Below are 27,997 nucleotides of genomic sequence, written 5' to 3'. Positions count from 1 at the left end.
ATGCCGCTTGCTTTCGTCACGCGTGGGCGGGGCAGCGAGACACACCCCGTCCAGAGCCCGGGGGGGGGTGTCACGTGACGGGCGCCCGCGGTGTCAGCTGATTCCCGGGCTGTGCTGCGGCGGTGACGGTGGCGGCGGCGATGGAGTTTCTCCTGGGCAGCCCCTTCAGCTCCCCCGTGGGGCAGCGCATCGGTAAGTCCCTCAGCTCCCCTCCCCCACCGCTCGGACTCCGCCGCCAGCTCAGCCCCCTCCTCTGGGAAGCAGCGACAGCAGCTGGGTACTGCGAGCGGCTGGGCGGATCGTATGGCTTCAAGGCGGGATTGACACGGTTCCGGCCAATAAGGAGACGAGGCTGATTTGTTTGACTGGACAAGCGGCCAATAGGGAGTGGGCGGGAGGCGGGCTCCAGTGGTCTCCCTTCCAGCCAATCCCCGTGCGCGAGGGTCTTGGAATTTTTCTTATTTAAAGGGTCCTGGTGGCGAGAGCCATGTTTCCTGCTACGGCGTGGGGCTGGGAGCGGGTGTCTAGCGTCACGCTTCTGTGGGGTCTCCTGCTGGCTGGGCAGGCGACCCTACAATAACAAACCTGGTGCTTCTTGTTGCTTGGCGAGCGTTGCTGGGTGGGGCCTAGAAGGAGCTCACCGGAGTCGGGCACCCCCGCCTCGGTGGGGTGGTAGGTGTCCGTAGAGGAAGGGAAACAAACAGCCCATAGGTGCCTGTTGTCGGGAGGGGAGCGGCTGTGAGGGTATCTGTAATGTCTGCTCCCTGCCCTTGAAGCCACCCACCCCCACCGGTTCAGTTACTGGGGTGGTGCCCCTGCTGGGGGGGGGGGCAAGGACACATGCTCATGGCAGCTTCACAGCCAGCTCTATAGGGCAAGGGTTGTGCATGCTTCTCTAAGTTTATGGCACTGTAATAACTGCATGCACCTGGCCCCACTGTGGGCTAATTCCTTACTTGGCTCCTCGCACCTTCCATTTCCTCATGGAGTTATCATTCTTGCCCCTGCCACTGGCCACAAGACCCATAATCAGCACTGATAGAAATTCATGGGAAGCTTTGGCAAAATCTGTGGAATTTCTAACAAGGAAGTTTTGTTTGTATTTGCTAATCTGTTTAATTGAGCTCTCTTTTAATTAGGGCATCTTCCTTAGCTGAAGAATAGGCTTATTCAGTGTAAACACATTACGTTTTAGTACTGTATTGATTTCTACTAATTGAGTTAGTGATTGGCTTGGGTTTTTGTAGGATTGGGGCCTTTTCTATTGCACCATGGATTTACCCCAATGCTTTTCAGCTAGGGCAGGGAATGTGTATTCATCTATCAAGTTTTTAGGAGGCGGGATATCAAAGACATACATCACCTCTAAAAACTTCAGGATAAATGGGGTCCAATCCAAGACCTTGCAAATCTAGGAAGAACAGCATTTTTCGTAGTCTTTTGGTTGAGTTTAACAAAGGAAGAGAGGAAACTAATATAAAGTTAAGAAACTAAAGATAGAACAAGAAATTGGAAAATTGTTTTAGTGAGAAAGTGCAAGAAAGGACTGGAGAAACAAAGCAGGGAGGGATACACAGTAAGTTTTTAAGAAGTATTTAACAAAGTTTCCTTTAAAAATATGTATAAAGACTCTGCCTGCTGGTGTGGTGTAATTTTTTTTTTTTTTTTAATTTTTCAGGGAAACCTTGTGTCCCTGGGAACTAGGCCTGTCCTTGGTTTCTGGTCCTTTCCTTGTTTGCCTGTCAGTTCCACAATGTTTTGTTTCAGACTTTGTAATCTTCTGCAGACTTTCTTTGACAGCCTGAAAAAGTCACTCACTAATTGAACCTGTGATACTGATGACAGGCTGTTTAAGCACATATTCACCACAGGAATCCCTCTGTCATGTCAGAGACCTACATTCCTCTCACCGGTGGGGCCTTCTAGTTCCTTCCACCCTAATTGACCCTTTCTCTCTCTCTCAGAGCTGGGTCTACAGGGTGTTGTAGGAGAAGAGGGAGGGATGTTTGCTTAGCTGAAGAGGAGAGGAGTGGATACCTTTTACTCCCTTCTCTTCCCTGTCCCCCTCCCCCACACTTAAACCCTCTCCCTGATGCCCATCAAAATCGTCCATTGGATTTCCCATGACATTCTATTCTATGCGGGTTCTTATGGCGCACTCATCATTGTGGTATCTGAACACCTTCCAGTAGTGCTTTAAGCAATGTGACTAACATCTGTCATGTGCTTGTTCTTTCATCCTCTATTCAGGAAGAGAAGCGTGTGCAATGGAGTGTCTGTTTTGGAATTTACACATGCACACACCCATGTTGCTACCTAGCATCAGGCACCAAGACAGGGTGCCTTAGTCTTTCATCTTGAAATGCTGGCCCCATGTTTATGTTGCTATAAGTGCTATTCATTCCAAAGAGCCCAAAGCAGTGTGCAGACTATATATAAATAGAGCACTGCTGAAGTGTGGCACACTCTGAAGTGGAGGGCAGCAGCCAGGTCCACAGTACGTGGTACAGCAGTATGGGGGAAGGGGTCGCTCCTACGATGATGCCATGTAATCTGTAATAGATAGTAGGCAGACGCATTGTCAATTATTTTCTGGAGGAGCATTCTCCTGGACCCCTCTAGAATAAGTGACCCTTGATCCCTGAAGTGAATGGATCCTGCATGTTACATTTGGTCGGGTTTGCCTGTACCCACCCTTAGATACTACAGGCCTCCACTTCTTTCCCTACCTCGTGTCCTGGTTGGAATGGTAACTAGATCATGACCAACTTCTCCCAGGTTCCTGTTTTTGATGTAGCGGGGGTTTCCAGGCAACAAGTCAGCAGCAAAGGGAGGAGGCCAGAGTACCTAGGGCTGTTGACGGAGGGGGACATGGCAGAGGAGTGCCTCCTGTCTGCAGTACTTGAGACATGGTGGAGAGGAGAGCCCCGCATGGAGAGGGGTTAGGAGAGCCCAAAGGGGTGAGAGTGTTGTAGCCAGTGATGAAGAAGCCAGCATGGAGAGGGTCACAGTTTTGCAAAGATGATGGGGAAAGAGCTGGCATCTATAAATGGGAACACATTCTTTCCCTTTGAGCACTGCCTCACAATGCCCCTGTGATGTTCTATTATCCTCACTTTACAGACAAGTAAACCTGAGACATAAGACAGTGACTTGCCCATCAAGCAGGACAATGGCTAAGTTGGGTATAGAACCCATGAGTCTTGAGCACTAGGGCTACTATTTCAGGTGGTCTGCAGACTCAGAAGGATAATAATGCAACAGCTTAAATGACTAGGGGAATGAAGCAACTCGGTGTTTGTAGTTTGTAAAGCCTATAAAACACTTTGCAATGAAAGACACTGAACACAGTAATAAAAATACTTCTGTGGTGCCTTCCATCTGAGGATCTCAGTACTTTACAGTATATCCTTGTTATTTTTCATTTGGGGAAACTGAGTCTCAGAGAACCTCAGTGACTTGCTCAGCAAGTCAGTTACAGACCAGAAATAGTTTCTCCAGCTCTTGATTCCCTTCCTGGGATTTAAGCACAAGATCAGGCTCTATCATGTTGTTATATCCTGAAGGCCCTTCCCAACCCAGGGGCCAGAAACTTCCTTTTTAAATAAGAGTTTTAACCAAGGAAAGAAACCTCCCAATCCACAGAAAAATGCTCCACCTGCAGAGTTTGTGGATTTTCTGCACATGAGGGTATCTGTGGTCCCTAAGAGCTACAAGAAAATCCCTGAGAGGAAAAAAAAACACAACAGTAGCATCTGAAGAAGTGATGTTCTTACCCACGAAAGCTTATGCTCCCAATACTTCTGTTAGTCTTAAAGGTGCCACAGGACCCTCTGTTGCTTTTAACAGTACAAGGAAGCTCTCCGAGTGTAACAAGGCCCCAGAGACCCTAGAGAAAAGGGCAGGGAATCACCCATACCTCACACTCCCAGACCGTGACACCTGGAGTTTAGAGAAAATTGCAGCACAATGCAGAGCAAACAGAGCTTGGTTGTACCAGGGGGTGGGGGAAGCTTGGGGAGAGAAGTCTGCCACTTCCTGTGGGGAGGCATAGAGGAGTGTAGCGTTTATTTCTTTAAATATTCTCTAATAAAATTTAAGGAAGATGAGAATTAGGAAGAGCTAATTTTAGAGAGGGGAGGAGGTGGCAGCAAAGGCCAGGGAGATATGGGGCCCTCTGTTGTGATGTACAGAGGTGAATAAAATATAATACACCAGAAACACACACCCTCCAAGCATTGAAAGGAGAGAAGTGAAGCCAATGCAGCATCCCCACCTCACCTCCTAGAGGTCCCTCCATTCCAGCTCCAGGGGCTTGGGGCTTGCAGTTTCAGGAGGTGAGAGAGGAGAGAATTGGAGAGCAGCTCCCCTCAGAACCACACAGGTACCTGAAAGCTAATGCTGCTCAGATAAGCGTTAACACCTCTTCAAGACCTGCACCCCATGGAAGAGCCCAGCACAGAACAGGCATTTGCAGTACAGCTTAGGAGTCCATGCTGCCTGATGGAAGGGGAGCATGGAAAGAAGTGTAAAGGCCCAGCTGCCCACAGGCTTGGAGCAGCATGTCTCTGTGGCTCCTCAGCCTGGACATGGTATTGAACTGCACTTCCTCCCCTCTCTCTAAAGTGGAAACCCCTCCCTTTGAGGGAAGATGCAGATAGAGTTTGAATTGTGGAGCCTTTCCTGAGCTTGTACCACCTCCCATAGGTTTCTTCACAGGAGGGGAGAGCACAGGTCTTGATAGGGAGATTTTGTACAGGATCCTGAGTTAGACAGGAAGCCAGGGAGACCCTGGACGGAGGGTGCATTGTCTCTGATGTCACCTGCTGGATCTCCATGGTCATGATCCCATGAAATGCTGAGCACCCTCCACTCAAAATTGAAGTCAGTGGGAGTTGTGAGTGCTCAGCACTTTGCAGAACCATTTAAAACTAGACTGAACACAGCACTATAGGGAATGTTGGCAAAAGGCATAAGGATGAATTGGAGGAGGCTCTGGAGGGGATTATAGACTCTGACTTGTTACTGGGGAGCCTTTGAGGTGAAGAGAGGAGTTCCGGGGTGCTGGCTGGCTTGTGAGAGGTTCTTCAATTCTGAAGAGAGGGAGGAAGGAGACAGAGGTCTTAGAAGAGATCAATAAGCCTCTGTCTCTAACTTCTCCAGTACTCTGACTTGTTTGCCACATGACATTTTGCTGCCACAGGAATGGTTGTATGAGATCACAAATCTAGCACCATACTCTCCCCAGCAGGATTGGGAAGGAAGAGGAGAGAGACTGGCAAATTAATAAAGTGCCTTGGTCAAATTCAGTCTTGGAATGAGCAGGTGCACCTCCACTGTACTACTTATATCAGGTCTGGAATTGACTCCCATCTTTAGAACGCAAATAACGTTGATAACTTAGCCACAATAAGCAGGAAAATTTTAAAGAGCGGGCAAAAAGAAAATGAGATTCAGTTCTTCGCTCATATATGCCTGGGCATTGGAGCTGATGTTTGAGGGCAAAGAGTAGATGGTTTGGGTTTGAAGCATGGCAGAATTCCCGGCAGCCTGGATTAATCTGACCAGCCCATAGAGCAATATGGTTCCACAAGGTTCAGTGGTTAAAGATGAACCCCAACATCTGGAGCTAGACTAACTGCCAAAATAAAATGGCTCTGAAGTTCTATGGGGCAGACATGCAGTCAGCTTGGAATGTGCTATTGCCAATCAGATTCCGGCTCTTGGGAATGCCATTGGATATTCTCTGATGACCCCTGCAATTTGGAATGTTGAGTGGCCAATCATATTCAGGCTCTTGGGCCTCCTGCCTTAGGAATCTATCACTGGTCTGTGCAGTACTCGGGCTCACAGGCGTCAGATTTCATGAGGTCCAGACAGCTCATGTACTAATTACAGCTCATGAAACAGGGCCCTGCTTTCTGATCCTTCATGTGATCAATAAACAGACTTTGTTTTTCCCCAAAGCTTCAACAAAGCAGTAAAGTCCAGGATTTCCTGTCTTGGAGAAAACTCCGTCGTCTCTTATTGAGCTCAGACAGTCCATTATTGCATAGGAGCCAGAAGGATTAGAAGGGAAATAACTCCAGCTATCTCAAGGAGCAGCCTGGATGTGCTGAGAACAGGTGTTTTAAAAGGGTCCATCATGGGATAATAGAAGTTGGAGACAGAAAAGGCCTGTTAGATCAGCTAGTCCAGCCTCTACACTTTATAGGGTTGTTCCTGGTGCTTTGTTTTTGGATCTGTTTCACAATCATACTCCTATCTTTCCATGCACCTGAATTAGGGTTGCCAACTTTCTAATTGCAAAAAAACGAACACCCTTACCCTTGCCCTCCGGCCCCGCCCCCTCTCCAAGGCCCCACCCCCCCACTCACTCCATCCCCCCAGTCCCTCTGTCACTTGGTCTCCCACACCCTCACTCACTTGCTCATTTTCACTAGGCTGGGGCAGGGTGTTGGGATACGGGAGGGGGTGAGGGCTCTGACTGGAGGTGCGGGCTCCGGGGTGGAGCCAGAAATCAGGCTCCGGGCTGAGGCAGGGGGTTGGAGTGGAGGGGGGTAGGGGTGGGTTCCGTGATGGAGTCTGGATGCTGGAGGGGGCTCCAAGCTGGGGCAGAGGGTTGGGGTATGGGAGAGGGTGCAGGAATTGGTCTCCCGGTGACACTTACCTCGGGGGGCTCCCCAGAAGCGGCGACATGTCCCTCGCCTCCTAGGCGGAGGGGCCAGGAGGCTCTGCGTGATGCACGCTGCCTCCACTCATGAGTGCCGCCCCCACTGCTCCCATTGGCCACAGTTCCTGGCCAACAGGAGTTGCAGAGCTGGCACTCGAGGCGGGGGCAGCATGCAGAGCCTCGCTAGTCGCCCCTGCACCTAGGAGCCGAGGGACACGTCACTGCTTCCAGGATGTGCGTGGAACCAGGTAGGGAATCTGCCAGCCACACCAACTGGATTTTTAGGTGACCAGAGCCGCCAGGTTCCCTTTTCAACCAGGCCTTCCAGTCAAAAACTGGACACTTGGCAACCCTATCCCAAATACTGCTCTCTATTCTGATTTTGTTTGAGTGTGCTCTGCATTTTTAGCAGGTGCACCACCTGTCATTGGCCACAGTCAGACAGGATGCCTGAGTCAGTGAACCATTGGTGCATTCTATTGTGGTCCTTTGTGTACCTATATGTCACCTATTTGGAATCCTCTCTTTCTGGTAGGTGAACAGCCAGCCAGAGGAGTGTGTGCGGCTTGTTTGCATTCCTTTCTGAAAAGTAAATACCCTCCCAGACCTTGAAAGGATCTCTTTGCATGGGGGTGATACAGCTCACTGTGTGAAATCAGGTCTAGGAAAGTGGGGGAAGGGTGCCTGCAGAAGCTATTCAGGGTTCGGGGGGAGGGTTGAGGGACTCTTGCATCCAAAGGAAGCCAGGATGATTGTGAGCAGCTTTCTTTCCACCCCCACCCTCCAGTTTCTCCTGCTGCTGAAGATTGTCCAGCAGCCCTATCCACTGCTGCCTCTCCTCCTGTTAGGGTTACCAGATAGCAACTGTGAAAAAACGGGACAGGGGGTGGGGGTTAATAGGCGCCTATATAAGAAAAAGTCCCCCAAAATAGGACTGTCCCTTTAAAAACAGAACATCTGGTCACCCTTCCTCCTGTGCACAAGTGAGGTGGCTCCCTTTCTCCATGAATGTGTGATTGGGTTTTTTGGTGGGGGGGGAGAATGGTGTGCTTGTGTACACACCCTTTTCAGTAGAGCACGCACGGTGTTACTTGTGCCCTTCGATTCAAGTGGACTGGTAGACAGTGTGCCGAGTATGCAGCTGTCTTGGATTTTGTGCTGAGGTTTATAATGGGCAGGATATACCCACTGGAGTACTGGGAAGGGGGCAAAAGGGATATCTCAAAGACCAGCATTTTTAAAATTAATTCTTGAAGTAGCAAAGGGTCACCTGATCTGCCTGGAGTCTTCAGGGTATAGCAGTGGGGCAGGAGGAACCAGACTAGCCAGACCTTTCCACGTGCTCCAGGGCTGCATTAAATGGAGCAGATTGCAGCGGCACTTCTGTTCAGATTATGCTGGGCAATCGCCTGCCTCCATTTGTAATCTCTGTGAGATGCACAGCCATATACACAATGAAAGTAGCCATGAGCTGCATTGCAGAGTGTGTGCCCACTCCTGCATTAGTGGCATCATATCCAGAAATGCAGGGATTTTTTTTTTTTTAGGAGAAGCTTCAGATAAGCAAAGACCTCTAATCCTACCCTCTGTGTCTTGTCCCTGCCCCCTTTCCAATGCCAGCAGTAGGGAGAGCTGCATTGTAAGGGATTAGTCTTCAGCAAGACCATTAGCTGTTTCTCCGATGATAGTAGAATGGTTGGGTCAGAAACGAGGAGAGAAGACAGATCTGCAGAGGGCCGTTTCTGAAGGGGAGGGGGAGGGGAATCCACGTGACTCGAAGGGCCCGATATTCCTGAGAGCTCACAATGCTGAGTGCTCAGCACTTCTGACTATCTGGCCTTTAGGTAGGTGCCTAAATGGGGCTGAGCTCTTTTGAAAAACCAGGCCCAGCGTGTGGCTACTGAGCACGTGAAAGTCTGTCCCTGAGCTCTTCTGAAACTCTGGCCCCGGTGAGCATTTTAGAAGATGGGAAGGGGGGTTGGGAAGGATCCTCTCTGGTCCCTAGCACTTCTGTGTGTGCGGCATGCCCGTCAGTTATATTGTGTTTACTTGTCTTCCCATGCCCATCCCTCAATTTCGCTATATATAGAGTCCCAGCTGCCTGTCTGCCTGGGCAGTACTTATTTTCCCTCTGCAGGCTGGCAGTGTTCCTAGCCTATCCAGTCCTCTCACCAATGGGTGCGGGGTGGGACTGAGGCTTGTCTGATTACAGGGTGGAGGCACTGGTAACTCTGAGTAATAGCAGCTTGTTGCTCAGGATTTAGCCATGAATAACAACATGGCAAATTCAGGAACTCCTACTTAAAGGAGACACAGTCAGAGTGGGACTGAAATTGCCCCAACTTGGTGCTGGAACCCACTTCCCTTCATGCTCCTCACATTCTAAAGGGCCAGATGTTTCGGTCTCATAGGAAGAGAAACTTAAAAACTAAGCAGCTTTTTGTTTTTGTCGGGCCTACATCAAAACAAGGGCCGTGATTCTGCTCTCACTTAGAGCAAGAGTTAAACCAGAGTAACTGAGAGAAGGATCTGGTCCAGCGTGGTGTTACTCCCCTTGCTGGCTGTGCAGCAGCTTCAAAATGAACAGGCCGTGTTCCCAGCACGGTGTCACTGTAGCTTGGAGTTCACTGGCCATGCCTTCCCATCTGAGCCTCTTCCCCTAAGTCTGCACCAATACCGCTCAGCGAGGTAGTAAACAAAGTGGATGGGCAACGCTGACTTGGAGCAAAAACATTGCTATTTGCAATAGTGCCACCTACTGGGCAGCAGGCTCCCCTCACCAGGCTGGGTTGGGATTTTACAGGGATATTCTGGCCACATTCCTTTGGGTTAAGATTCCTGGAGGGGGAATCGTTTTGGCAGCCTGGCTCCCACCACCATCTGAGAGCAGCCTTTCACTCCTGGGTCTCCGCACTCCTCACAGTTGACTACTGAGCAATAGTCAGAGGCAAACCAGGGCCATTCTTAGCCTTGTCCTGTTTCTCCTTTCTCCAGAGAAAGCTACCGATGGATCCCTGCAGAGCGAGAACTGGGCCCTCAACATGGAGATTTGTGACATCATTAACGAGACGGAAGAAGGGTAAGGGAGCTGGCCCCACTAAGCGGTGTGCGTGTACATGCCGCAACCCCAGATTCTGCTGTATATGCGCCTCCAAAAACACACACAGGCACACACCCTGTACAGTGAAATCTCCAGGCAGCATGGGTGGGTGGGATTAAAAAGTCGGGTCACTGGACACTCCCGGGCTCTGGTAGAGGGATTTAGAGGGGCAGCCCAGCTAATGTCAGCTGCCAAAGGCCTCATTTGTTATGCCCCAGAATTCCAGCATGGGGATCAGTTTATCAAATGGGCCATCAGGTTCCCCACTTTCACTCTGTTCAAGCCAGTTCTCATCCCCTCTGATGAAGCGAAATTTGAAATTCTTTTATTCTGTTGTATTCCTTCTTTATAGCCTCTGTTTCTCTCCTTGGGAGTTGTGCTCTCAGGTATTTTCATACAAAGTAAGTCAGACCCATGCAAGAGGGTGGGAGGTCCAAGGTCCCCTCTCCCTGAGCAGCCCTGTGACAAGACATTCAGAAATCCGGGGAATGCTAGACATGTTAACTCGGGACCCTATAAATAACCTGCAGTGGATTTGCTGGTGAGCTCCAAAAGGGCCATTCCCTCTGGCTGCAGAGACGTCAAGAACAGTATGTAACGGGAATGATGCTACATGAAATCCAAAACGGGGGCTTCACTGCTCCCTCTGTCCTGCCCACAGCAAAGTGGGACTGGAGTGGGAGCTCCTAGGATGGCCCAATCTCTAGTTAGAAAGCCTTTTATTCTCTGAATCACCCATCTTTGCCAGCGCATCTCAGAAGCGACCTGCAATACCTCTTCTGTTCCAGTCCTGGTGTCCTCACTGCACACACACTCCCTGCTCTGTTCTTGTCCCTCAGGCCTAACCTGCAGTCCCCTTGCTGTTCCAGCTCTGGGCCCAGACAGCTCAGCCAATGCACCTCAGTCCTGACCTGCAGCACACCCTGTTACTCCCATCCTGGGAGGCTCCCCCACAGCCCTGCCAATGCACTTCATTCCGACCCTTCGGCACCACCTGCTATTACAGCCTTGACCCCAGTCTCGGTCGGCTCTGCCAGTGCACGTCAGTCCATCGCCCTGTCCTCACGCACTATTGCAGTGCACTTGTGCCACAGCGTTTTCATCCTGACCGAGAAAGTTTGAAAGGCACCTGCTCAGTTACAGCTTGTCTCTCTTCCCTCTCCGAAATGACACTGCCACTGCGTCTTCCCTGCGTTGCAGCGGGAAGTTCATTCCATCAGTGGCCTGTTTCCTAAGGTTTCGGGAGAACATTTCTGGGTAGAAGTGGAACTTCCCCCTTCTGGCACAGGATTTTGCTCTGTCCCCGCTGATGAATCCAGAAATGGCACATTCCTAGCGCAGCTCCTTTTGTCTGCTCCTTCTTGCTCTCTCTGCCTTGCGCTGCACACGGTGGTTTGTCGATGGTGTCAGCACAGGTGCCCGTGGCTCCAGGAAATGTAACTTGCTAGTGTTGACGACTGCTCCTGAGGCAGAGCCACCATGGAGAGCCGGCTCACTTGTTGTTGCTTTGGGCCGCCCCAAAAGCCTGGGGGCAAATCAGCTGATTGCAACCCTCACTGCAAGTCCCTGGAAACTGTCAGCCATATTGCTTTGTGTCTCTTCAGCAAGTCCAGCCCTCTGTGTAATCTTTCTCCAGGCCCAAAGATGCCTTCCGAGCCATAAAGAAGAGGATCGTAGGAAATAAGAACTTCCATGAGGTCATGCTGGCTTTGACAGTGAGTGGTGTGATCCCTTTCTCAGCTCCATGAACCCTGCTGTGACACTAGGTCCTTGGGTTGCTCTGCCTCTGGCCCTTGCCATCTCCAGGGGTTACCACAGTACAGCTCCATTGGTCACGGTCGGAACCAAATAAGACCGGGAAGATACGGAGTTGTCTGGGGGAGTGGTATTCACAGTCGGGGAGTAGGGACAAGGAGGCTTGGACTAAGGGCTGGTCTACACTAGGGTGGGGGGATCGATCTAAGATACGCAACTTCAGCTATGCGAATAGCGTAGCTGAAGTCGAAGTATCTAAGATCAAATTACCTGGGGTCCACATGGCGCGGGATCGATGGCCGCGGCTCCCCCGTCAACTGCGCTACCGCTGCTTGCTCTGGTGGAGTTCCGGAGTCGACGGTGAGCGCGTTCTGGGATCGATATATCGCGTCTTAACGGATAAATCGATTGCTACCCGCCAATACGGCGGGTAGTGAAGACGTACCCTAAGGTGTGGGATGGCACTGTAAAGGGAGTCTGGGATGTGGAGTCAAGAGAATGGTGCAGCAGGGACGTTTGCATCTTGGGAGCTGCAGAGTGAGTGGCACCATGTGATTCCTGCTGTCTGTGTAGGGAAGGCTGGGGTTCCTGTAGGAGCCAGGGCTCCCAACGCACGGGTATGTGGCAAATCTGACAGGCTTTATTTCAAGTGCAATGAGGGATACCATCGTGTGGGGTTTTCCTTTTAGAGCCCTGTGTACCAGCTGATCCCGAATCGGCTCAGGTAAAGCCACTCCCCACTCTTCAGCTAGGAAGCTGAGCCAGCCAGCAGTTATGAGGATCCCGCCAGCTGAAGGGTCCCTGCCTCCACCACCACCTTCCTGCCACTTCTCACACCTCTACCCTATGGACATTCCATCTCCAGACACTTGGAGGCCGTGTAGTGGAAGCACTAACACCTCCCCTCAAACCGAAAGGCGGGGACTCAAGTCCCTCCGGTTGGAGGAGCGAGGCAAACCAGTCGGGATGGAGGGGCTTTTAACTAATGCCCCTGTGACTCCGCAGGTTCTGGAGACGTGCGTTAAAAACTGCGGCCACCGCTTCCACGTTCTCGTGGCCAGCCAAGATTTTGTGGAAAGCGTCCTGGTGAGAATCATCCTCCCCAAGAACAACCCACCTACCATAGTGCACGACAAGGTGCTGACTCTCATACAGGTGAGCGAGGGATGGAAGGAGTCGGCAAGTCTGATTGCCGGGCAGGGCCCCTCTCTCTCTCTCCTCCCTCCAAAGCACTTGGCAAGATGCTGGTCAGTAGGGGAGCAAGGAACCAGGGTATCCCACAATGCTGTGCTGAATAACAACTTCTAGGACACTGGGCCTTACCCCCGCAGCTCTTCCAGCCCCTGGAGCCGAGAATGGGATGTGGATCACTGACATGGCAGTGCCAAGCATTGATCTTCAGAGCATAGGCCCCGACCTGGGTCATGTTGTCCTTAGGTGCTTGTGTAGAAGGGTGCATGCTTTAACTGGTCATGGGATGCGCATCTGCTTCTCTCCCCAGTCCTGGGCAGACGCGTTCCGCAGCTCACCAGACCTGACAGGCGTCGTAGCTGTCTACGAAGACTTGAGGAGGAAAGGCCTGGAGTTCCCCATGACTGATCTAGACATGCTGTCGCCCATCCACACACCACAGAGGGTAAGGGGGGGCCTCTGAGGGAAGGGGATATGGCTGCTGCCATATGGGGGCGGGGCTGGAGGATGGGGCTGTGACTGCAACTACCCCACAGTGCTCACCTTAGGAGTAAGAATCTCTGATTGCAGCCTACTTGTGGGGCCCTGTGGGGGTGGGAAGGGGCTGTGCCTGGAGTGCAGAAGCCATGGGAGTGGAGTGGTGAGGGGCACACAGGGTCTGAGGAAGATGGTAAGGAGAAGCAGACAGAGCTGTTAGAAACAAACAGTGAGTTTGTATAAATATTCCTCTCTAGTGGCTGTGTCTTCTCGCCTGTGAGCTGTCTGATTCTTCTCTCTTGCACTGTGCTTGCTCTCCTCTCTCTAGACTGTGTATGGCTCCGACTCTCCGTCCGAACAGAACTCACCTGCTGGCGACTCCCCTCAGGGAGTAGACTCCATCCTGCACCCTGTCTCCTTGCCGGGGGGGCCAGGTGCCTCCAGCGAAACCCCCATCACACCCACACCAGAGCAGGTAAGCAGAACGCAGGCCCAGTATTGCTGCTGCTGCCACTTCCCCTCACTTTGAAGCTCTTTGTCTCAACACTGCTGCCCCTGGGCTTCCCCTTCCTCCGGACAGTACTGCCACTCTAGAACACCCTAGGGACTCAATCACTCCCTGGTGCCAAGCCATGATGTCACCAACACAGAGCAGTGACATCCCAAAGGAATCCACCCAGGATGAGCATAGAAAGGAGATGGAGTCTCCTGATGCACAACCACGCAGATGAGGAGTGATGCTGAGACACAGAGATTTTACAGGAACAGGCTCCTGGCCTCCATTTCCTCAACGTCTCATCATGGCAACAGTTTGCTCAACCAGTACCTCATTTTCATCTCTCTTTGCCCCACTCCCAGCTGATTTTCCTCCATGTGTATGAATGACTCTCCTGGCTGTCAGCTCTGCCCGGGGAGGAAGTGTCTGGATTCCACCCCTTTCCCTGTCCCTGCTCCCTCCACACTCACGTCGACTCAAGATGATGTCAGATTCTCACCCCCTTCCCCTAGAAGGAAGGAACTCTCCAGCTTCTAGCGGACTTAGTGCTTTTGCACTAATGGGAGGTGAATGAACTGCTCTTCTGAGGCTCATTAGCTGCCTCTGGCACTCAGCTCGGGCTTGGACTGAGGTTTATTTTGTTCTCCTGCGCTGTTTGTTTTGCAAGTGAGACTCTCTGAATGGCTGCGAAGGGGGACCTGGATCACAACAGCAGCTTGTGCCAACCCATAAAATGCAGGAACGCAGCCTGGAGGTTGAGGCCTGGTGGCAGAAGGTATTGGTGGTGGCCTGGGTTGTATCTCCAGCAAATGGAGCCCTGTGAGATGGTAACTAGAGGGCCTAGAAAATTCCCAGCTGGTAGACCTCCTGAGACTGTAACCAAAGAGTCAGTCGAGTCTGCAGCAGTAGCAGTTCTCTTAGCCCTTAACCCTGTAGCCTTCCTTAGCCCAGGCTGTGGGCAGTCAGATCCTGGTCAGCACTTTCCTCTTGCCTTGGCAGATTGGGAAGCTGTGCAGCGAGCTGGAAGTGGTGAATGGGAACGTGAAGGTGATGTCCGAGATGCTGACAGAGCTGGTGCCCGGACAGGCTGAGCCCTCTGACCTTGAACTCCTTCAGGTAAGGAATCTCCAGCAGACGTCAGGGGAGGAGAGAGAAATACGGAGAGCTCGGCCAAGTGATGGCTCGGTGAACTGAGTGGTGTTCACGCCCTGCAGAGAGAGAAATTGCACTTAGCTGCGAGGGGGCTGGGCATGTTACAGAGAGAATTATTTAGGGTGGAAAAAGAAGAACCGGAGTACTTGTGGCACCTTAGAGACTAACNCCCACCTCCTCTCTCTAATTTAGCAAGGGTACCCTGCAGTTTGGGCATGACTCTGTATTTTCTTTTCATACATACAAACTCCCATGTAGAAGACACATGTCACCCCCCAACAGAAACACTGGCTCAGTGGATACATGGCTTGTATTAGTGAGCATCTATGGTGATCTGCATGGTGCAATACCAGTAACAGCAAGTGTATAAATGATACTTGGTTACCTGAGGGAATGCTCCCTGGAGAGGAAGAGTGAACTTGTGCTTCACTGGACTGGGACTTGTGAGACCTGGTCCAATTCCTGACTCTGCTACAGATTCATTAAGTGACTTTAGGCAAGTTACTTAAGCTGAATCTGCATAAGTTCCCCATGTGTAACATAAAAATACATCTGTATGCATCCGAAGAAGTGGGCTGTAGTCCACGAAAGCTTATGCTCTAATAAATTTGTTAGTCTCTAAGGTGCCACAAGTACTCCTGTTCTTTTTGCGGATACAGACTAACACGGCTGCTACTCTGAAACCTGTCATTATTTAGGGTGGGCTCCCGCGGAGTATAATGGGGAGTGACAGGATGAAATTAAGAAAGGGGAAAATTTAGTCTGAACTGCAAGGAAAAGTTGCCCGCCAGTGAGAGCTGTTAGGCCCCCAGGGGGGTTGACTGTCTATTTCTGACTGGGAAATTGGGCATTTCTATTTAACCAGGGGCCCAGGTTTAGCTTTCCCCAGCTGGGAGACCCAACCAGGCCAGTAACCATAAGAGCCCCTCACGCTAGTATCCATGGGCTTGGCTTTTACCTCCTCATTGGCAGAGACCCATTAGTCTTCAACTATTAAACCCAGACCCCCCAACGCTGGGAACTCTCACCTACCCCTGTGTCCTTGGCCTGACCGTTGCGGTTCCTTCTTCTCACCATGGGCAGGAACTGAACCGGACGTGTAAAGCGATGCAGCAGCGTGTGCTGGAGCTGATCCCCCGTATCCTCCACGAACAGCTAACGGAGGAGCTGCTCATCGTCAACGACAACCTTAACAACGTGTTCCTGCGCTACGAACGGTACCTCTGAAGCCCTGCGCCATCATCCTCTCCCTCTCTGCTTCTCACACAGCAGCCCAGCTCTTTCCCAAGGAACAAGCCACTGACTTGTTCTCCCATGGCAGCTCCCATTCTGCCCCATGTACTGTCTCTGTCTTTGCGTGAATGTAACCGGCAAGGCCTGGTCAACCCGGGCCCACCATCTTCCCTCTACTCAAGAAAATGCATGGTTCTCTCTGCTCCAACTCGTGTTGGTTCATCTCTGGCCCTTTCTGATGCTGGCCTTTGTGTAGTTATTGACGGGACATAAATAGATCTCTGAAGCACAGCCCTGAAGGGGCAGATGGGAGAAAGGAGCTGCCTTCGTGCTACATAGGAGGGCTTCAGAGCAGGCCCCCAAGTCACGAGGCTGCTGAGCAGAACAGAGAGGGTAGATACCCAGATCTCTAGCATGTGCAGAATCATCGGCCGCTCTCCTACATTCCACCAGCCCCTCCTGTAATTCTAGTAGGAAAATTGAATGAATCCTGAGAGGAAGCAAGGGGATTCCCCCCTCTCCCATTGGAGGAAAAAAAAAAAGCTACTGGGTCAATTGGGGTGGGAATACTTCCAGGGGGGCATTAGACACTTCCCTGTGCCATCCCCAACGACACGCCCCCTTTGGATTTCCTTCAGGATCTGTTACCTTGGGTCAGACTCCGTCCCCAAATGGGGGTCCCTCCTTCCTCCAGGTGTGATGGGGCAGGCCGAGCCAGCCCTTGAGGTGAGGGGTTAAGCCAGAAGGATCAGGGTGACTAATTACTTGAAATGCTTGGCAGCCATGAAAGCTCTTGCCATAGAAAGTTGTCTCATTTCACCTCTCCCTTGCAGGTTTGAGCGGCTCCGGGCTGGCCAGCCCATTAAGGTAACTCTGAGCTCCCTTCCCATGCAGGGTTCTGGGCATCTTGCAGATAGGAATGTACTGGTTTGCATCCTCCACGCCCTGCTGTTTTTGGGTTGGGTGGAGGGAGAATCGCTGTGCCTTCCTCACAAGCTGTAAGCACTGCTCTGAAACCCAGCTGGTCTGCTGCATTGGCTTGGCCTTCACTGGCATGTGGGAGAACGTTTCATTCCCAATCCCAACATCTCATCTAGGGCGGGCAGCGATGTGGGTATCCAGCATGGTCTCTCAACCTGGGGGTTGTGACCCCTAGGCAGACGGGTGACAGGGTAGCAACCACCGCACTCGTCGTGTATTGCTCAGCAAGGGGCAGGTCCCCGCATAGAAAAGAATCAGAGACACCAGTATCAGCACTGTTATGGCCTCTGAGCTAGCACCTGACCTGCTGGCATCCAGGAGAGACGGGAGGATGGTGACCTAGGGAGAATTTGCTTTGACACCATTCAGACTCCACTCCCAGCAAGGAGCAGCGGGGAGGCCCTGTGGCCTACCTCTATTGCTGAGGAGGGTCTCCCTCTCAGATGCACGTGGTGAGCGGAACAGACAGGGATCAGTGAGGGCTAAGCCGAGGCTGCAGGAGTAGAAAATAACTCTCCTCTCTCCCCGAAGGTCCCAATTGAGGTGGAAAACAGTTGGATCAACACGGGGCCCAGTGCTCCTCTGATAGACAAGCCACCCGAAGCTGCCAACAGCCTCTCCTCTCAGCTGGCTGGAATAAGTAAGTAACCAAACAGTGACCCCTACTGGGTGTGGAGCTCCTCAGGGAGAGCCGTGGAGGTGTCAATTGGCTAACGTTTGTACAGTGCTCTGGAGACAGGAGACGTGAGGGAAATCAGATGCATTGTTTGTAATTATTAGGGCGTGACTTGCCCTGTCTTCGCTGTCTTGAAGGGGCATCGCTCAGGAATCAGTGCAATAAGTAGGTGAACCTGGTGCTCTTGAGGGGCCATTGTCTGAACTGCAAATGCATCCACTGAATAGCCGTAAAGATGGATTTTCCCCTGCAGCCACTGCCCAGAAGGAGAGGAAGGGGGCACCAAAGCAGAAGTGGAACCTGTTTTAATTAGCATCAAGCTTTCAAACTAGCTGCACAAGCCCCCACTCTCTGTCTTGTGGTGTTTCCCTTGTGCTGTGTATATACCTTGCTCCCCTCTTGCCCCCGCAGATCTGGGCTCCGGAAGCGTCAGTGCGGGGCTGCAGTCCCTAAACAGCTCTGGCAAACTGGAGGAAGAGTTTGACATGTTCGCATTGACGCGGGGCAGCTCGCTGGCTGAGCAGCGCAAAGAGTGAGTGGCGGCTTTCTGCTCCCCTTCGTGTTCTCTGAGGGTGTTTGATTGCAGGGTACGGGGAGGAGAAGGATCACCTGAGTTGGGGGTCCTGGGTTCCCAGCTGCTAATCAGTCCTGAGGCTGAGGAGGGAGCTCGCTCTTTCCATGTACTGTTGTGGGGCAGGGTTTCTGCTCATTGCTTTGCTCTTAGCTGTTTCCCCTAAGGCCTTTGTTACACCCTGCCCGGGGATGGGAGAAGGAATGTCTGTATGTCACTTGCCTCTGGTCACAGAGAAGGTTGCTGGGCTGGGCAATAAGGGATGGATATGTAGGACTGGAGTGGTTGTGCCTCCTTGGTGCTGTCTGAATTTTTGTGTAACACAGTGCCCTGGGTGGGCTGGAAACAATGGGGATTGAACTTGGGACCGCTAGATCTCAAACCATGAGCACTTAGTGGGTGGCAATGTGATCTAGTAGATAGAGTATTGGACTGGGACTCAGGAGACTTGGGTTTATTCCTAGCTCTGCCACTGGCCTGCTGAGTGACCTTGGGTAAGTCACTTCCCCTGTCTGTGCCTCAGTTTCCTCATCTGTAAAAGCGGAGCCAGTGACGACACTGCCCTCCTTTGTCAAGTGCTTTGAGATCTGCTGATGAAAAGCACTGTGTAAGCGCTAGGTACACTTTTGCAGCTTCAGCTAAAGAGCCCAGCTTCCGTAACTCAGCGTCTGTCCATGGACTAGCCACTAGAGGGGGACAGAGATCCACACTCTTTGGTTCATCTTGGTTCTGCTGCCTGTGCTTAAGTTTTAAAACCCTGAGCTCCCAGGACTTAACCCACAGGAGCGTGTTGTACCATCCTGTGTTCCTTGCAGCAGACCCAGGTTGTCTTTGGGATTGATCCTTCCCCTGCCCAGTCTGCCTCTCACACTGCTTCTGGGAATATAATTTACAGCTTTAGCTGATTCATTCTTAGCAGCTTTAGCCAAGTGAGGTGGAGTTTATTAACCTCTTGCGTGGAGCTGGTCAATATAGGAGCGTTGCTAGGTGACCAGACGTCCCGATTTTATCGGGACTGTCCCGATATTTGCTTATTTGTCCCGCGTCCCGACCTACGTTTGGTCGGGACGCAAATTGTCCCAATATTTTGCCTCCGCTCACAGGTGGAGCGGAGCCTGGAGGGGGCTCGTGCCCCCCGCCCCGCCCCGACTCCCCCCCTTCCTTCCCCCATTGGATCCCTCCCCAAATCCCCGCCCTGGCCCCGCCTCTTCCCCAAGCACGCCGCATTCCTCCTCTTCCCCCCTCCCTCCCAGGCTTCCACTCATCAGCTGTATGGCAGCACAAGAGCAGGGGGGGGGAGGTGGAAACAGAGCGGAGGCAAGCTGGTGCGGGGGTGGGGGGGCGTGGAGCTCCGCCGGCTTTTATTTTATTTTTTTGCTCCGCCCCCCCGTGTCCCAATATTTCACCTGTGTGATCTGGTCACCCTAAGTGTTGCTGATGAGGAGCAGGGCTCTCTGTTAGGAATACAAATCACCCCACTAGGTGGGCCAATACTCTGTGGAATCTCGCACCCTGCTATATGGGTTTAGATCCTTGATCCATCTAGCCTGGTGTCCTGTTTCCAGGGAGTCAAACGGTTAAAAATTCTGGTTAGTTTCTGGTTCATGTTCATCGATATTTCCTAACTCTCCAGTTCAGGAGTGGCGGAAGCACCCTAAAAGTGGGAGGCCACAGGTGCCTGAACCATGGCCCCACCCCCATGCCACCCTCAAGGCCCTGCCCCTTCTTCCCGAGGCCCCGTCTTTGCATCACCTCTTCCCTCCAAGATCCTGCCCCCCCCCCTTGTTCCTCTACGCTCTCCCCCGTAGTTCGTCCTTACGGCCGGTAAAAGCGGGGGGAGGGGGCATGGCCCCTGCCCCCATTCTGGAACCCCGGTCCAGTTTGGCTCCGGTTCAGGCACTAACTTAGAATGCTGGTTCAGTAACCGGTTCAACCACGTTGAACCTGTTTGAACCGGTTCAAATACGTTCCAGCGGATTAAGGTCATGCACTCTTATGCTGGCGTTGTAACGCTAGCAAAAGAATACAATGTTACATATTTCTTTCACTGTAGAAAAATAATTTATTGTTTTTAAACAAGTTATTTGCACGCACTAGTACAACATCTTCCAGAACTCGGTCATATTTCACCGCTGAGGTGAGGTGACAAACTGAATGTCAGCCCAGAAAATGCCGTACCTACACTGCCTCATGTAGCAAGAACAAGCAGGAGGAGGGAGGAGACAGAGAGGGGAGAGAGGTGTTTTGGGAGTTGTAGTTCCCTTCCGTGGGCAGTCCTGTACCTGGGCACAACAGCCAAGAGAACTACCAATCCCAGAACCTCTCTCTCCCCATCCTCCCTCTTGGCTCGTCTCTTCCTATGGCTTTCTGGGAAGTGTAGTCTCTCCCCCTTCCTTTAAGAGTGCAGCCAAGACAAACCCTTCCTCATACTCTCCCCCCGTCCCTCCCCTGCCCCCCCCCCCGCAAAAAAAAAATTCTCCCTCAGCGTTTGATTATCGGATTTGTTGTTTTGAACCAGTTACTGGGTTTTAGATTTTGGGTTTCAATTCCAGTTCGGGTTCAATGTGACCGAGAGGTTTTCAGGTNCTGTTATCGAATTTGTTGTTTTGAACCAGTTACTGGGTTTTAGATTTTGGGTTTCAATTCCAGTTCAGGTTCAATGTGACCGAGAGGTTTTCAGGTCAGGGTTTGTTGTGGTTCACTCAAAACACTTCTCTGAACCAGTTTTCGGGTTCGGTTCAACTCCCTGCCTGTTTCTGCTGGTGTCCAGTGCTGACTAGACCGGAGTCCAAACACCGACGGCCTCTTCTGCTAAGCCAGTTCCACCTGCAGAGCTTACCAAGTGGACATGAAAATGTGCAGTTCTGTCACAGAAAGCCTGGTTCCCGGGTCTATCCAGGAAGCATTTTGGCTTGGTAACTAGCTCTCTCTGCTGCTGCTGGGATGCGTGTTATTGTGGGGGTTGTGCTTGAATACAGACATCCATGCAAACTCAGCTGGGTCCCTGGATGTTTCCTGGGCGTACTTGGCATGGCACTTAGCACTGACAGGTTTAACCCTGGGATCTGAATCCGTCACTTGTGCCAAGCAGTGGTTGGGCTATAACCTGAAAGCAACCATGTGAGGACAAGGGTGCACAGGTTGTACACATGATGTGCTGCAGGCAGAGTGCTTTCGATGGGCCATCTGCAGAGAGCTGGGGTGCAGTGGAGCTGCATGGACAGAAGCAGGATGGGGCAGGAGCATCGTAGTCAACAGCACCTGATTTTGTAATGAAACCTGATCTCCTGGTGCGTGCTCAGTGCACTCCCTTCCCCCACTGTGCTGGACGGCCGTCTAGGGGCTGGGCAGAAATGGAAGCGTATCCTCGCCAGCATAACCCGATCCTTCAGGGACAGGGACTTGTGATCGTTCCAAAAACGAGGCATCTTCTATTTATTCCTTGCCACCCCCTTCAGCCGGCTCTCGCCGCGCCTGCGCTTGCTCTCCTGCCAGCCAGCCTCTGCACTCGCTGACTCAGGCTTCCTATGCCACCAGCCCTGCATCTCCCTCTCTCTGTGCTGAGCTGCTCCCCCGCTGCTGTCGGACCAGGGCGCCTCTGCAGGAGATCCCAGCAACGGGGCCGGGGCATCTCCCCCGGCCCCGTGACTCATGAGTACCTGGGCACAGCAGTTCTGGAAGCACCTCAAGCCCTTCCTGCCCTTCTTCCTCATCAGCGGCATGGTGGCGGCACTCTACTTCATCCTCAACGCCATCATCCACAGCGGGCCCTTCACTGACAAGAACTTCTTCGAAAAGTTTGAGCGCAAGTGGCCCAAGCCCCTGCCCTCCAATGAGAGCAGCTAGATGACAGGAGTGCCCCAGTTCGCAGGCATCCAGCGCTGGGAGGTCATTCAAGGTGGCTTCATTCTCCCGGCACAGGAGCTAGTGTCCCTGGCCTGCACTGGTCCGATGGGGACTGCAAGCAGCTTGAGAGGGAGCGACATAGAGGAGGAGGCAGATAGGTGGTGTGTGTCTGTGTGAGAGAGAGAGAGAGATCTCGGGTGAGATGTGTTTGTGTGTGGAGAGGTCGTTGTATTTGCACATTCATAGGTGTTAAGGCCAGAAGGGACTGTTCTGCTCATTGGGTCTGACTTCATGCATTACACAGGCCATGGAATCTCAGCCGCCCATGGGTTCATGAGTGTCAGTGAGGGTGTGATGGGTGGGGTCTGTTTGGGGGATGTGTTTGCGTGGGGAGGGCTGAGGTGGGTGAAGTGTGCTTGTGTCGGGGAAGATTTTTGTTTGGCTGTGGACTCTTGTACAGCCATTGTAACCCACTGGTCGGTGTGCATTGTGTTCCCCTCTGTGCCCAGTCCAGAGAGGAGGTCAGTCTGTTCCAGATCTCGGGCTGGTTCTTCAGCTCCAGCTCTAGCTTCTAGCTCTGGAGGTCCTGGGTTTTATCCTTGGTGTTGGCCAAGATGGTGGCCCAGCCATCGTACAATAATGTCCCAGTACTTTCTTGTGGTACCTCACAATCTTGCTGCAGTGTTTGGGTTGGACCTTACTGTAGTGTTTCTAACAAGCCAGGGTTTGCACACATCTGAGATCTCCTAAATCTCGCAGGGAGATCTTAAGAGTCGCAGCAAGCGAGCTGTGGTGTGGTCAGCAGCCCTGAATATTTATATGTATGAATTCCACTAGGAGACCGGTCCTCCACAGCTTGCCCCCTTGCGTATTCCTGCCGCTTCTATGCGTTCATGTTAACCTGCTGCTGTCTTTCAGGGTAAAGTATGAAGACCCCCAAGCAAACAAAGGGCTGGCTGGAGCCCTAGATGCCCGGCAGCAGAGCACAGGAGCGGTAAGTGGCCGTGGGGCTTTCCACACCCCACCAGTAATGGGCCCATCTTCCCTGCTCAACAGGCGTGCCAATCAACAAGGTCCATTAGGGCAGAGCCTCCCAAGGTATTTCATGCAAGCCAATCCTTAACCAGTGTGATGGTGGTAATTTCCAGTCATTGCTAACCTGGGGCTGGATTGGATTTGGTCTTGGAGTGGTGTGAGGCTCCATATCCCCTTCTCCAAGCCCACGATAATACTCCTTCTTTGTCCTATAGACTCCCCCTCCCCACCCTCCTGGAGTTCTAGAAGGTCAGGGGTTGACTTGCTCTGCTCCCAGCCTCTCCGCAACCTCCCACCTTGAAAGCAGCCCTCAGTGCAGACTCTCTCTTAACCAGATGGAACCTAGCACTTCCATTGATGGAGCCCCACTAACTAACTGGATGGTGCAGCAAGGAATGGTGAGGAGGCGCGTAGCCTGCAGAGAGCAAAGAGAGCCGGGGCTGCCGGGCTAGGGTGTGAAACTGGCACAGCGTCTGGGCACACACAGCAGGCAATGGGAAAATGGCCAAACCCCAGCATTCATGAAGGGGGCCCTGGTCTGAGCAGGTAGTAGAGACTAAGGAAAGAAGCCAGAGGCTGTGCCTCCTCACCTGGTGTAATCATGCCCCAGGAGAAGTCTGTAGGGATTGAACCCAGGACCTCTGGAGCCAAAAGCATGAGCATCTATAGCTTGAGCTAAAGGTGCGCAGGTCCGGTGTTGCATCTCTGTCAGCCTAAGCAGGGGCATCATGATGAGCACTGGGGTTTGAACGGCTGCTGACCTCTGATCCTCAGGACTGGGGAGTGTGCAGTGCACGTTAACCCAGTGGGGGGTGTTGTCCCCCTCTAGTAGCTGGACCGTGTCAATTGGTTTGAGGCTGCTACTGCCTTGAAGCTACTGAGCCTGGTCCTTTAGCTCAAGCAGCAGGGCTTGTGCTTGTGCTGTAAACCCAGAGGTCTCAGGTTCAGTCCCTGGGGCAGCAATACACTCCCAGGACTTCTCCTTTCAGGCTGAGGCTTCAGGCTTCCTAGCAGGGCCTAGCCCATAGAAACCTCTGGTCTGGGGAGTCCCCACACGCTGTCCAGTTGGCTTGTATAAATCTCTACTCTCTGTGGCCTTGGGGATCCCATTCAGGACAGATTGAAACCTCCATAATCGCAGCCAACCGTGGTAACTACCTGATGGCTCCTCCCAGAGGAGCTTCATCTTGACACCAGGGAGGCTGCGGCAGTATCTGTCCAGAGGCTGGGGACTGGTTTGGAAGAACCTATTCTTAGGAGGAGAGGGATGCTGCTGTGCTTGGCTTTGCTGTTCCTTTTGGAGGTTCCATGAATTTGGGAGACGAAGGGACAATGGCCTCCAAATGACCACCTCCCTTTTCTGCTCGGGGAACCCGCTGCTGCTGTTGCTTCTCTCTCAGCTTGTCCTGGGGCTTGCTCTTGGGATAAGGATCTGAGGCTTCGGGCTGGTGTTGGGTGACTAGTTACCTCCAGCCACAAGAAGGGCCCCTCTCCCCTTCCACAATGGAATTGGCCAATGGCGAAAGCACATCTAAAAGAGCCACTTCCATGGGGGAGCTGGCAGTCAAGTATCTCCACCTTAACTGTAGAGGAGTTTCCCCTCCTGTACGCATTTCCACAGCTTGGCTTGGCACGTCGTACCACAGCGAGCCACAGTTAGGCCTGGGCCTTCCTCCTTGCCAGGCACCTCTTCTTCACATCTGACCCCACAGCGGGGATGTGAAGCCAAACCTGTGGCAGCCCCCTTGTCTGCAGTCCGGTGGGCTGTGATGTCTCACGCTGTGGAACGGCGTCAGACGGGAGATAAAAATCTCATGCTCTTTGGGTCAGAATCTGCAGTGATAGCAAGGGGAATCCAGAAAAGTACCGCTGTGGAGGTAGCAGCCTGGCTGAGTTTTAGCCAGTGCTGCCCTTCCAGACCGAGCTATGCTGGAAAGGGGAATGAGCCCTGTAAAGGGGATAGGCTGGGGTCAGTGCCCTGGCACCAGTCTCAAACCTCCAGCTCCCTCAGAAAGGCCTGTGTGCTAGAAGACAGGTCAATGGATAGGGAGAAGACATAAAATGACACTGTTGGCCGGGAGAGCTGTGGTGGGATTGGCCAGTGCAACAAGGGGCTGGGTTCAGTGAACCTTGTGGGAGGGGAAGAGTTTCTGTCGGGATGGGTTGGAGAAACATCCTCTCTTTCTCTGCATCATTCCTCTCTCTTCCTTCCACTTCAGATCCCGGTCCCCCAAGCCGGCTTCATGGAGGACATTGAGCAGTGGCTCTCCACTGATGTGGTAAGTGAGGGGCAGAACGGAGGCGGTTCCTTTGGCATTTCACTCATTGCTCAGGGCTGGCAATGAACTGTGTTTCCCCTTTGGCCCCTGGAAAGGCTCAAAATTCCCTGGTGTTGGCAATGACTGTTCAAGGCTCTTGCAGGTGGCAGTGCGGGCCAGGTCGATGTGGGCAGAGGTTTCCCTCATGTTCCCTTCCTCAGAACACACCCCACTGACCTTCCCCGGCTCTTTCACTCCACACTGCCATCCTCCTCCCCACCTCTCTTGATTGCCACTATGCCGAACCACCTCCTAAAGCCTGATCTGCAAACTCTGAGGCACGTGCTTAGCTCCACGTGTGTGCGTTGCCCCTGTGAAGTCAGCCAGGCTCTTGGAGCGGGACCTCCTGACTGAGGAGAGAGGGTGGGTAACAGGACTGGGAAAGGCTGTGCAGTGTGCCCCCAGCGCACTGCTGGGAGGGGGCAGCTGAGAGACAGCAGGGCAACGCAGGTCACCAAGGTTCTCCTGGCTGTGTTGTGAGCAAGGGGATTGGTGGGGTCTCTCATGTGGCGTGGAAGCAGAGGGTGTCTGTCTGGAGGCCGCGAGGCTGGCAAAAGGCTTCCAGAGAAATCTGATCTGAGTGAAGAGTTTTCTTGCCCTCCAGCCAGCTGTTACTGATGGGGGTGGGGTAGAGAAACTTCCCCCTTTCCTGTCAGTAGGGGGTGAGGATTGCAGTCCCATTTGCCTCGGTGGAGCGGAGCGCTGTGTCCACCTGGGGTGCTCAGGCCTGCTTCTCAATGTGCCTTTCTTCTCCTTTCCCAGGGGGAAGAGACGGAAGAGGCAAAGGGCGTCACCAGCGAAGGTAAGAGCCACCAGCCCCTCTCCTTCCTCCTGAACCCTTCTCAGAGCCAGCTCCCTCCTTCCCCCTCCTCGTCGCTAACTCTCTCTTCCCACCCCAGAGTTCGACAAGTTCCTGGAAGAGCGAGCCAAGGTGGCGGACCAGCTGCCCGCGCTCCCCAGCCCACGAGCAGGGCCACCTGCCGCCTCCAGTCCACACCGGAAGCAGGAGAAGGAAGACGACACTATGTTTGCCTTATGAACCCTATGGACTGGTGTGCTGTGGAGCAAGAGGACACTCTGTGGTGCTCCATTCCTGCCAGGGGCTGGGAGAGGAAGGGCCCTGCACCCCCATTGCTCTCCTCTCACTCCTCCCCCCACTTACCTATTTTAGGCTGCTTTGGGGTTAAGTTAATCATTGCTGTGTTTTGAGGACATCACGGAGCAGGCCTGTGAAGGGTGCTGGTGAAGCTGCTGGAGATGTCACCAGACGAGTCTGGGGGCCCTGGGGTATCTTATTGTGATGGGGCAAGTGGAGGGCTCTCCCCACGCTTCTTTCCAGTAAAATCACTGTAACCCCTCCTGAGAACTGGCAGCCGGGAGCTGTCTGTGTCTGGGGTCTTTCCTGCTCGGCTGCTTCCTTTGACGGGTTGTGTCTCCCATGTCCAGCTGGGGCGCTCTGTTCTAGGCTGCTCTCCAGAGTGGGTCCCCTCCCTCCCTGCTGTTCTCAGGGCTGAGCTTTGCCCATCCCCTGCTGCAGTGGGACGTGCAGGGGTGGGGAGTGATTCTTATGGGGAGAGCACTGACAGCAGGGAGGCCTCTAGTATTTGTTTCCCTGTCGCCCAAGCACATATATGCAACACGCCCCTTGTGCCCCCAGAACCCCACCCAGGGCCCGTGTGATTTTGTCGTACATAGTCCAGGTACCGAATCTCATGGCTGGATATGGGGATGGGCCTGCAAACGGTACCAAATCCGAGGGTGGAGGGGTGCATGCAATCCAACTCTAGAAAGGGGGGCAAAGGGGCGGATGTGCCTTCAGCAAACGCTTTGAGGTGAATTGCTTTGATTCTTGGATCTCCTTTAGTCCCTGTCCTCCCCCCTCCCCCAGACTTAACTCCCCCCATAACGTCCAGCTAAGGCTCCCCTTGTTCCCGCTGTGGAATGGGGCGGGGGGGTGAGAGGAGAGTGTCTCTGAGAGAAAGGGGAGAACACTTTAAACAAACAGTGCATGCTGCCATGTGCAGACGTGGCAGGGGAGGAGCGTGCCAGGCCCGGGGCTAATGCTGATTATTCCATGTAAACTGGGAGACTTGCCTTTTGTATCACACATTAAACAAGCAATGTCCTGACCCCCTTGGAGAGTGTGTGCTGCCGCACTTGTGGGTGGAGGAACCTGGGGAGCCAGGCTGCTGAGAGCAGGAGCGGGCACTAGCTCAGAGTGGGAGGGGAGCGAGGGGCCAGGGCTTCTGAGAGCGGGCACCAGCAAGGGGAGCGGGGGGGCCAGGGCTTCTGAGAGCGGGCACCGGCGAGGGGTGGGAGGGAAGCGGGGGGGGCCAGGGTTGCTGAGAGCAAGCACTGGCTCAGGGGGTGAGGGAAGTGGGGGGGCCATGGTTGCTGACAGCAGAAGCAGGCACCAGCTCATGGTGGGAGGGGAGCGGGGGGGCCATGGCTGCTGAGAGCAGGCACCAGCGAGGGGTGGGAGGCAAGCGCAAG

General features: G+C 52.9%; 1 protein-coding gene across 2 annotated transcripts; it reads left to right on the top strand.

Annotated features, from left to right (window-relative positions):
- The first annotated feature begins 56 nt into the window (after positions 1-56).
- Positions 57-27,633, top strand: TOM1 (target of myb1 membrane trafficking protein). 2 transcript variants are annotated; one of them, XM_034777897.1, is made up of 15 exons: positions 57-192; positions 9,668-9,752; positions 11,410-11,488; positions 12,534-12,683; positions 13,030-13,164; positions 13,525-13,671; positions 14,692-14,808; positions 15,928-16,061; positions 16,911-16,944; positions 17,590-17,698; positions 18,146-18,266; positions 23,070-23,145; positions 25,406-25,465; positions 26,267-26,306; positions 26,404-27,633. In XM_034777897.1, exons 1-15 carry the CDS (start codon positions 141-143, stop codon positions 26,541-26,543), a joined length of 1,479 nt encoding a protein of 492 aa, XP_034633788.1. In that variant the 5' UTR covers positions 57-140; the 3' UTR covers positions 26,544-27,633. The 2 variants fall into 2 exon arrangements, with proteins under 2 accessions (XP_034633788.1, XP_034633797.1); XM_034777906.1 differs by lacking the exon at positions 57-192 and adding an exon at positions 569-588.
- The last annotated feature ends 364 nt before the right edge of the window (positions 27,634-27,997 follow it).

The sequence above is a fragment of the Trachemys scripta genome, chromosome 1, assembly GCF_013100865.1.
Source record: "Trachemys scripta elegans isolate TJP31775 chromosome 1, CAS_Tse_1.0, whole genome shotgun sequence".
NCBI classification, from domain to species: Eukaryota; Metazoa; Chordata; order Testudines; family Emydidae; genus Trachemys; species Trachemys scripta.
Note: the sequence above shows the minus strand (reverse complement) of the source record. Positions and strands in the feature narration are given on the sequence as shown.

Bases quoted from the DNA above. Each gene is read 5' to 3' on its own strand.
- TOM1 (XM_034777897.1), top strand. From the start codon at position 141: ATGGAGTTTCTCCTGGGCAGCCCCTTCAGCTCCCCCGTGGGGCAGCGC. The intron at 9,753-11,409 runs GTAAGGGAGCTG...ATCTTTCTCCAG, and splicing joins ATTAACGAGACGGAAGAAGG to GCCCAAAGATGCCTTCCGAG. The intron at 12,684-13,029 runs GTGAGCGAGGGA...TTCTCTCCCCAG, and splicing joins AGGTGCTGACTCTCATACAG to TCCTGGGCAGACGCGTTCCG.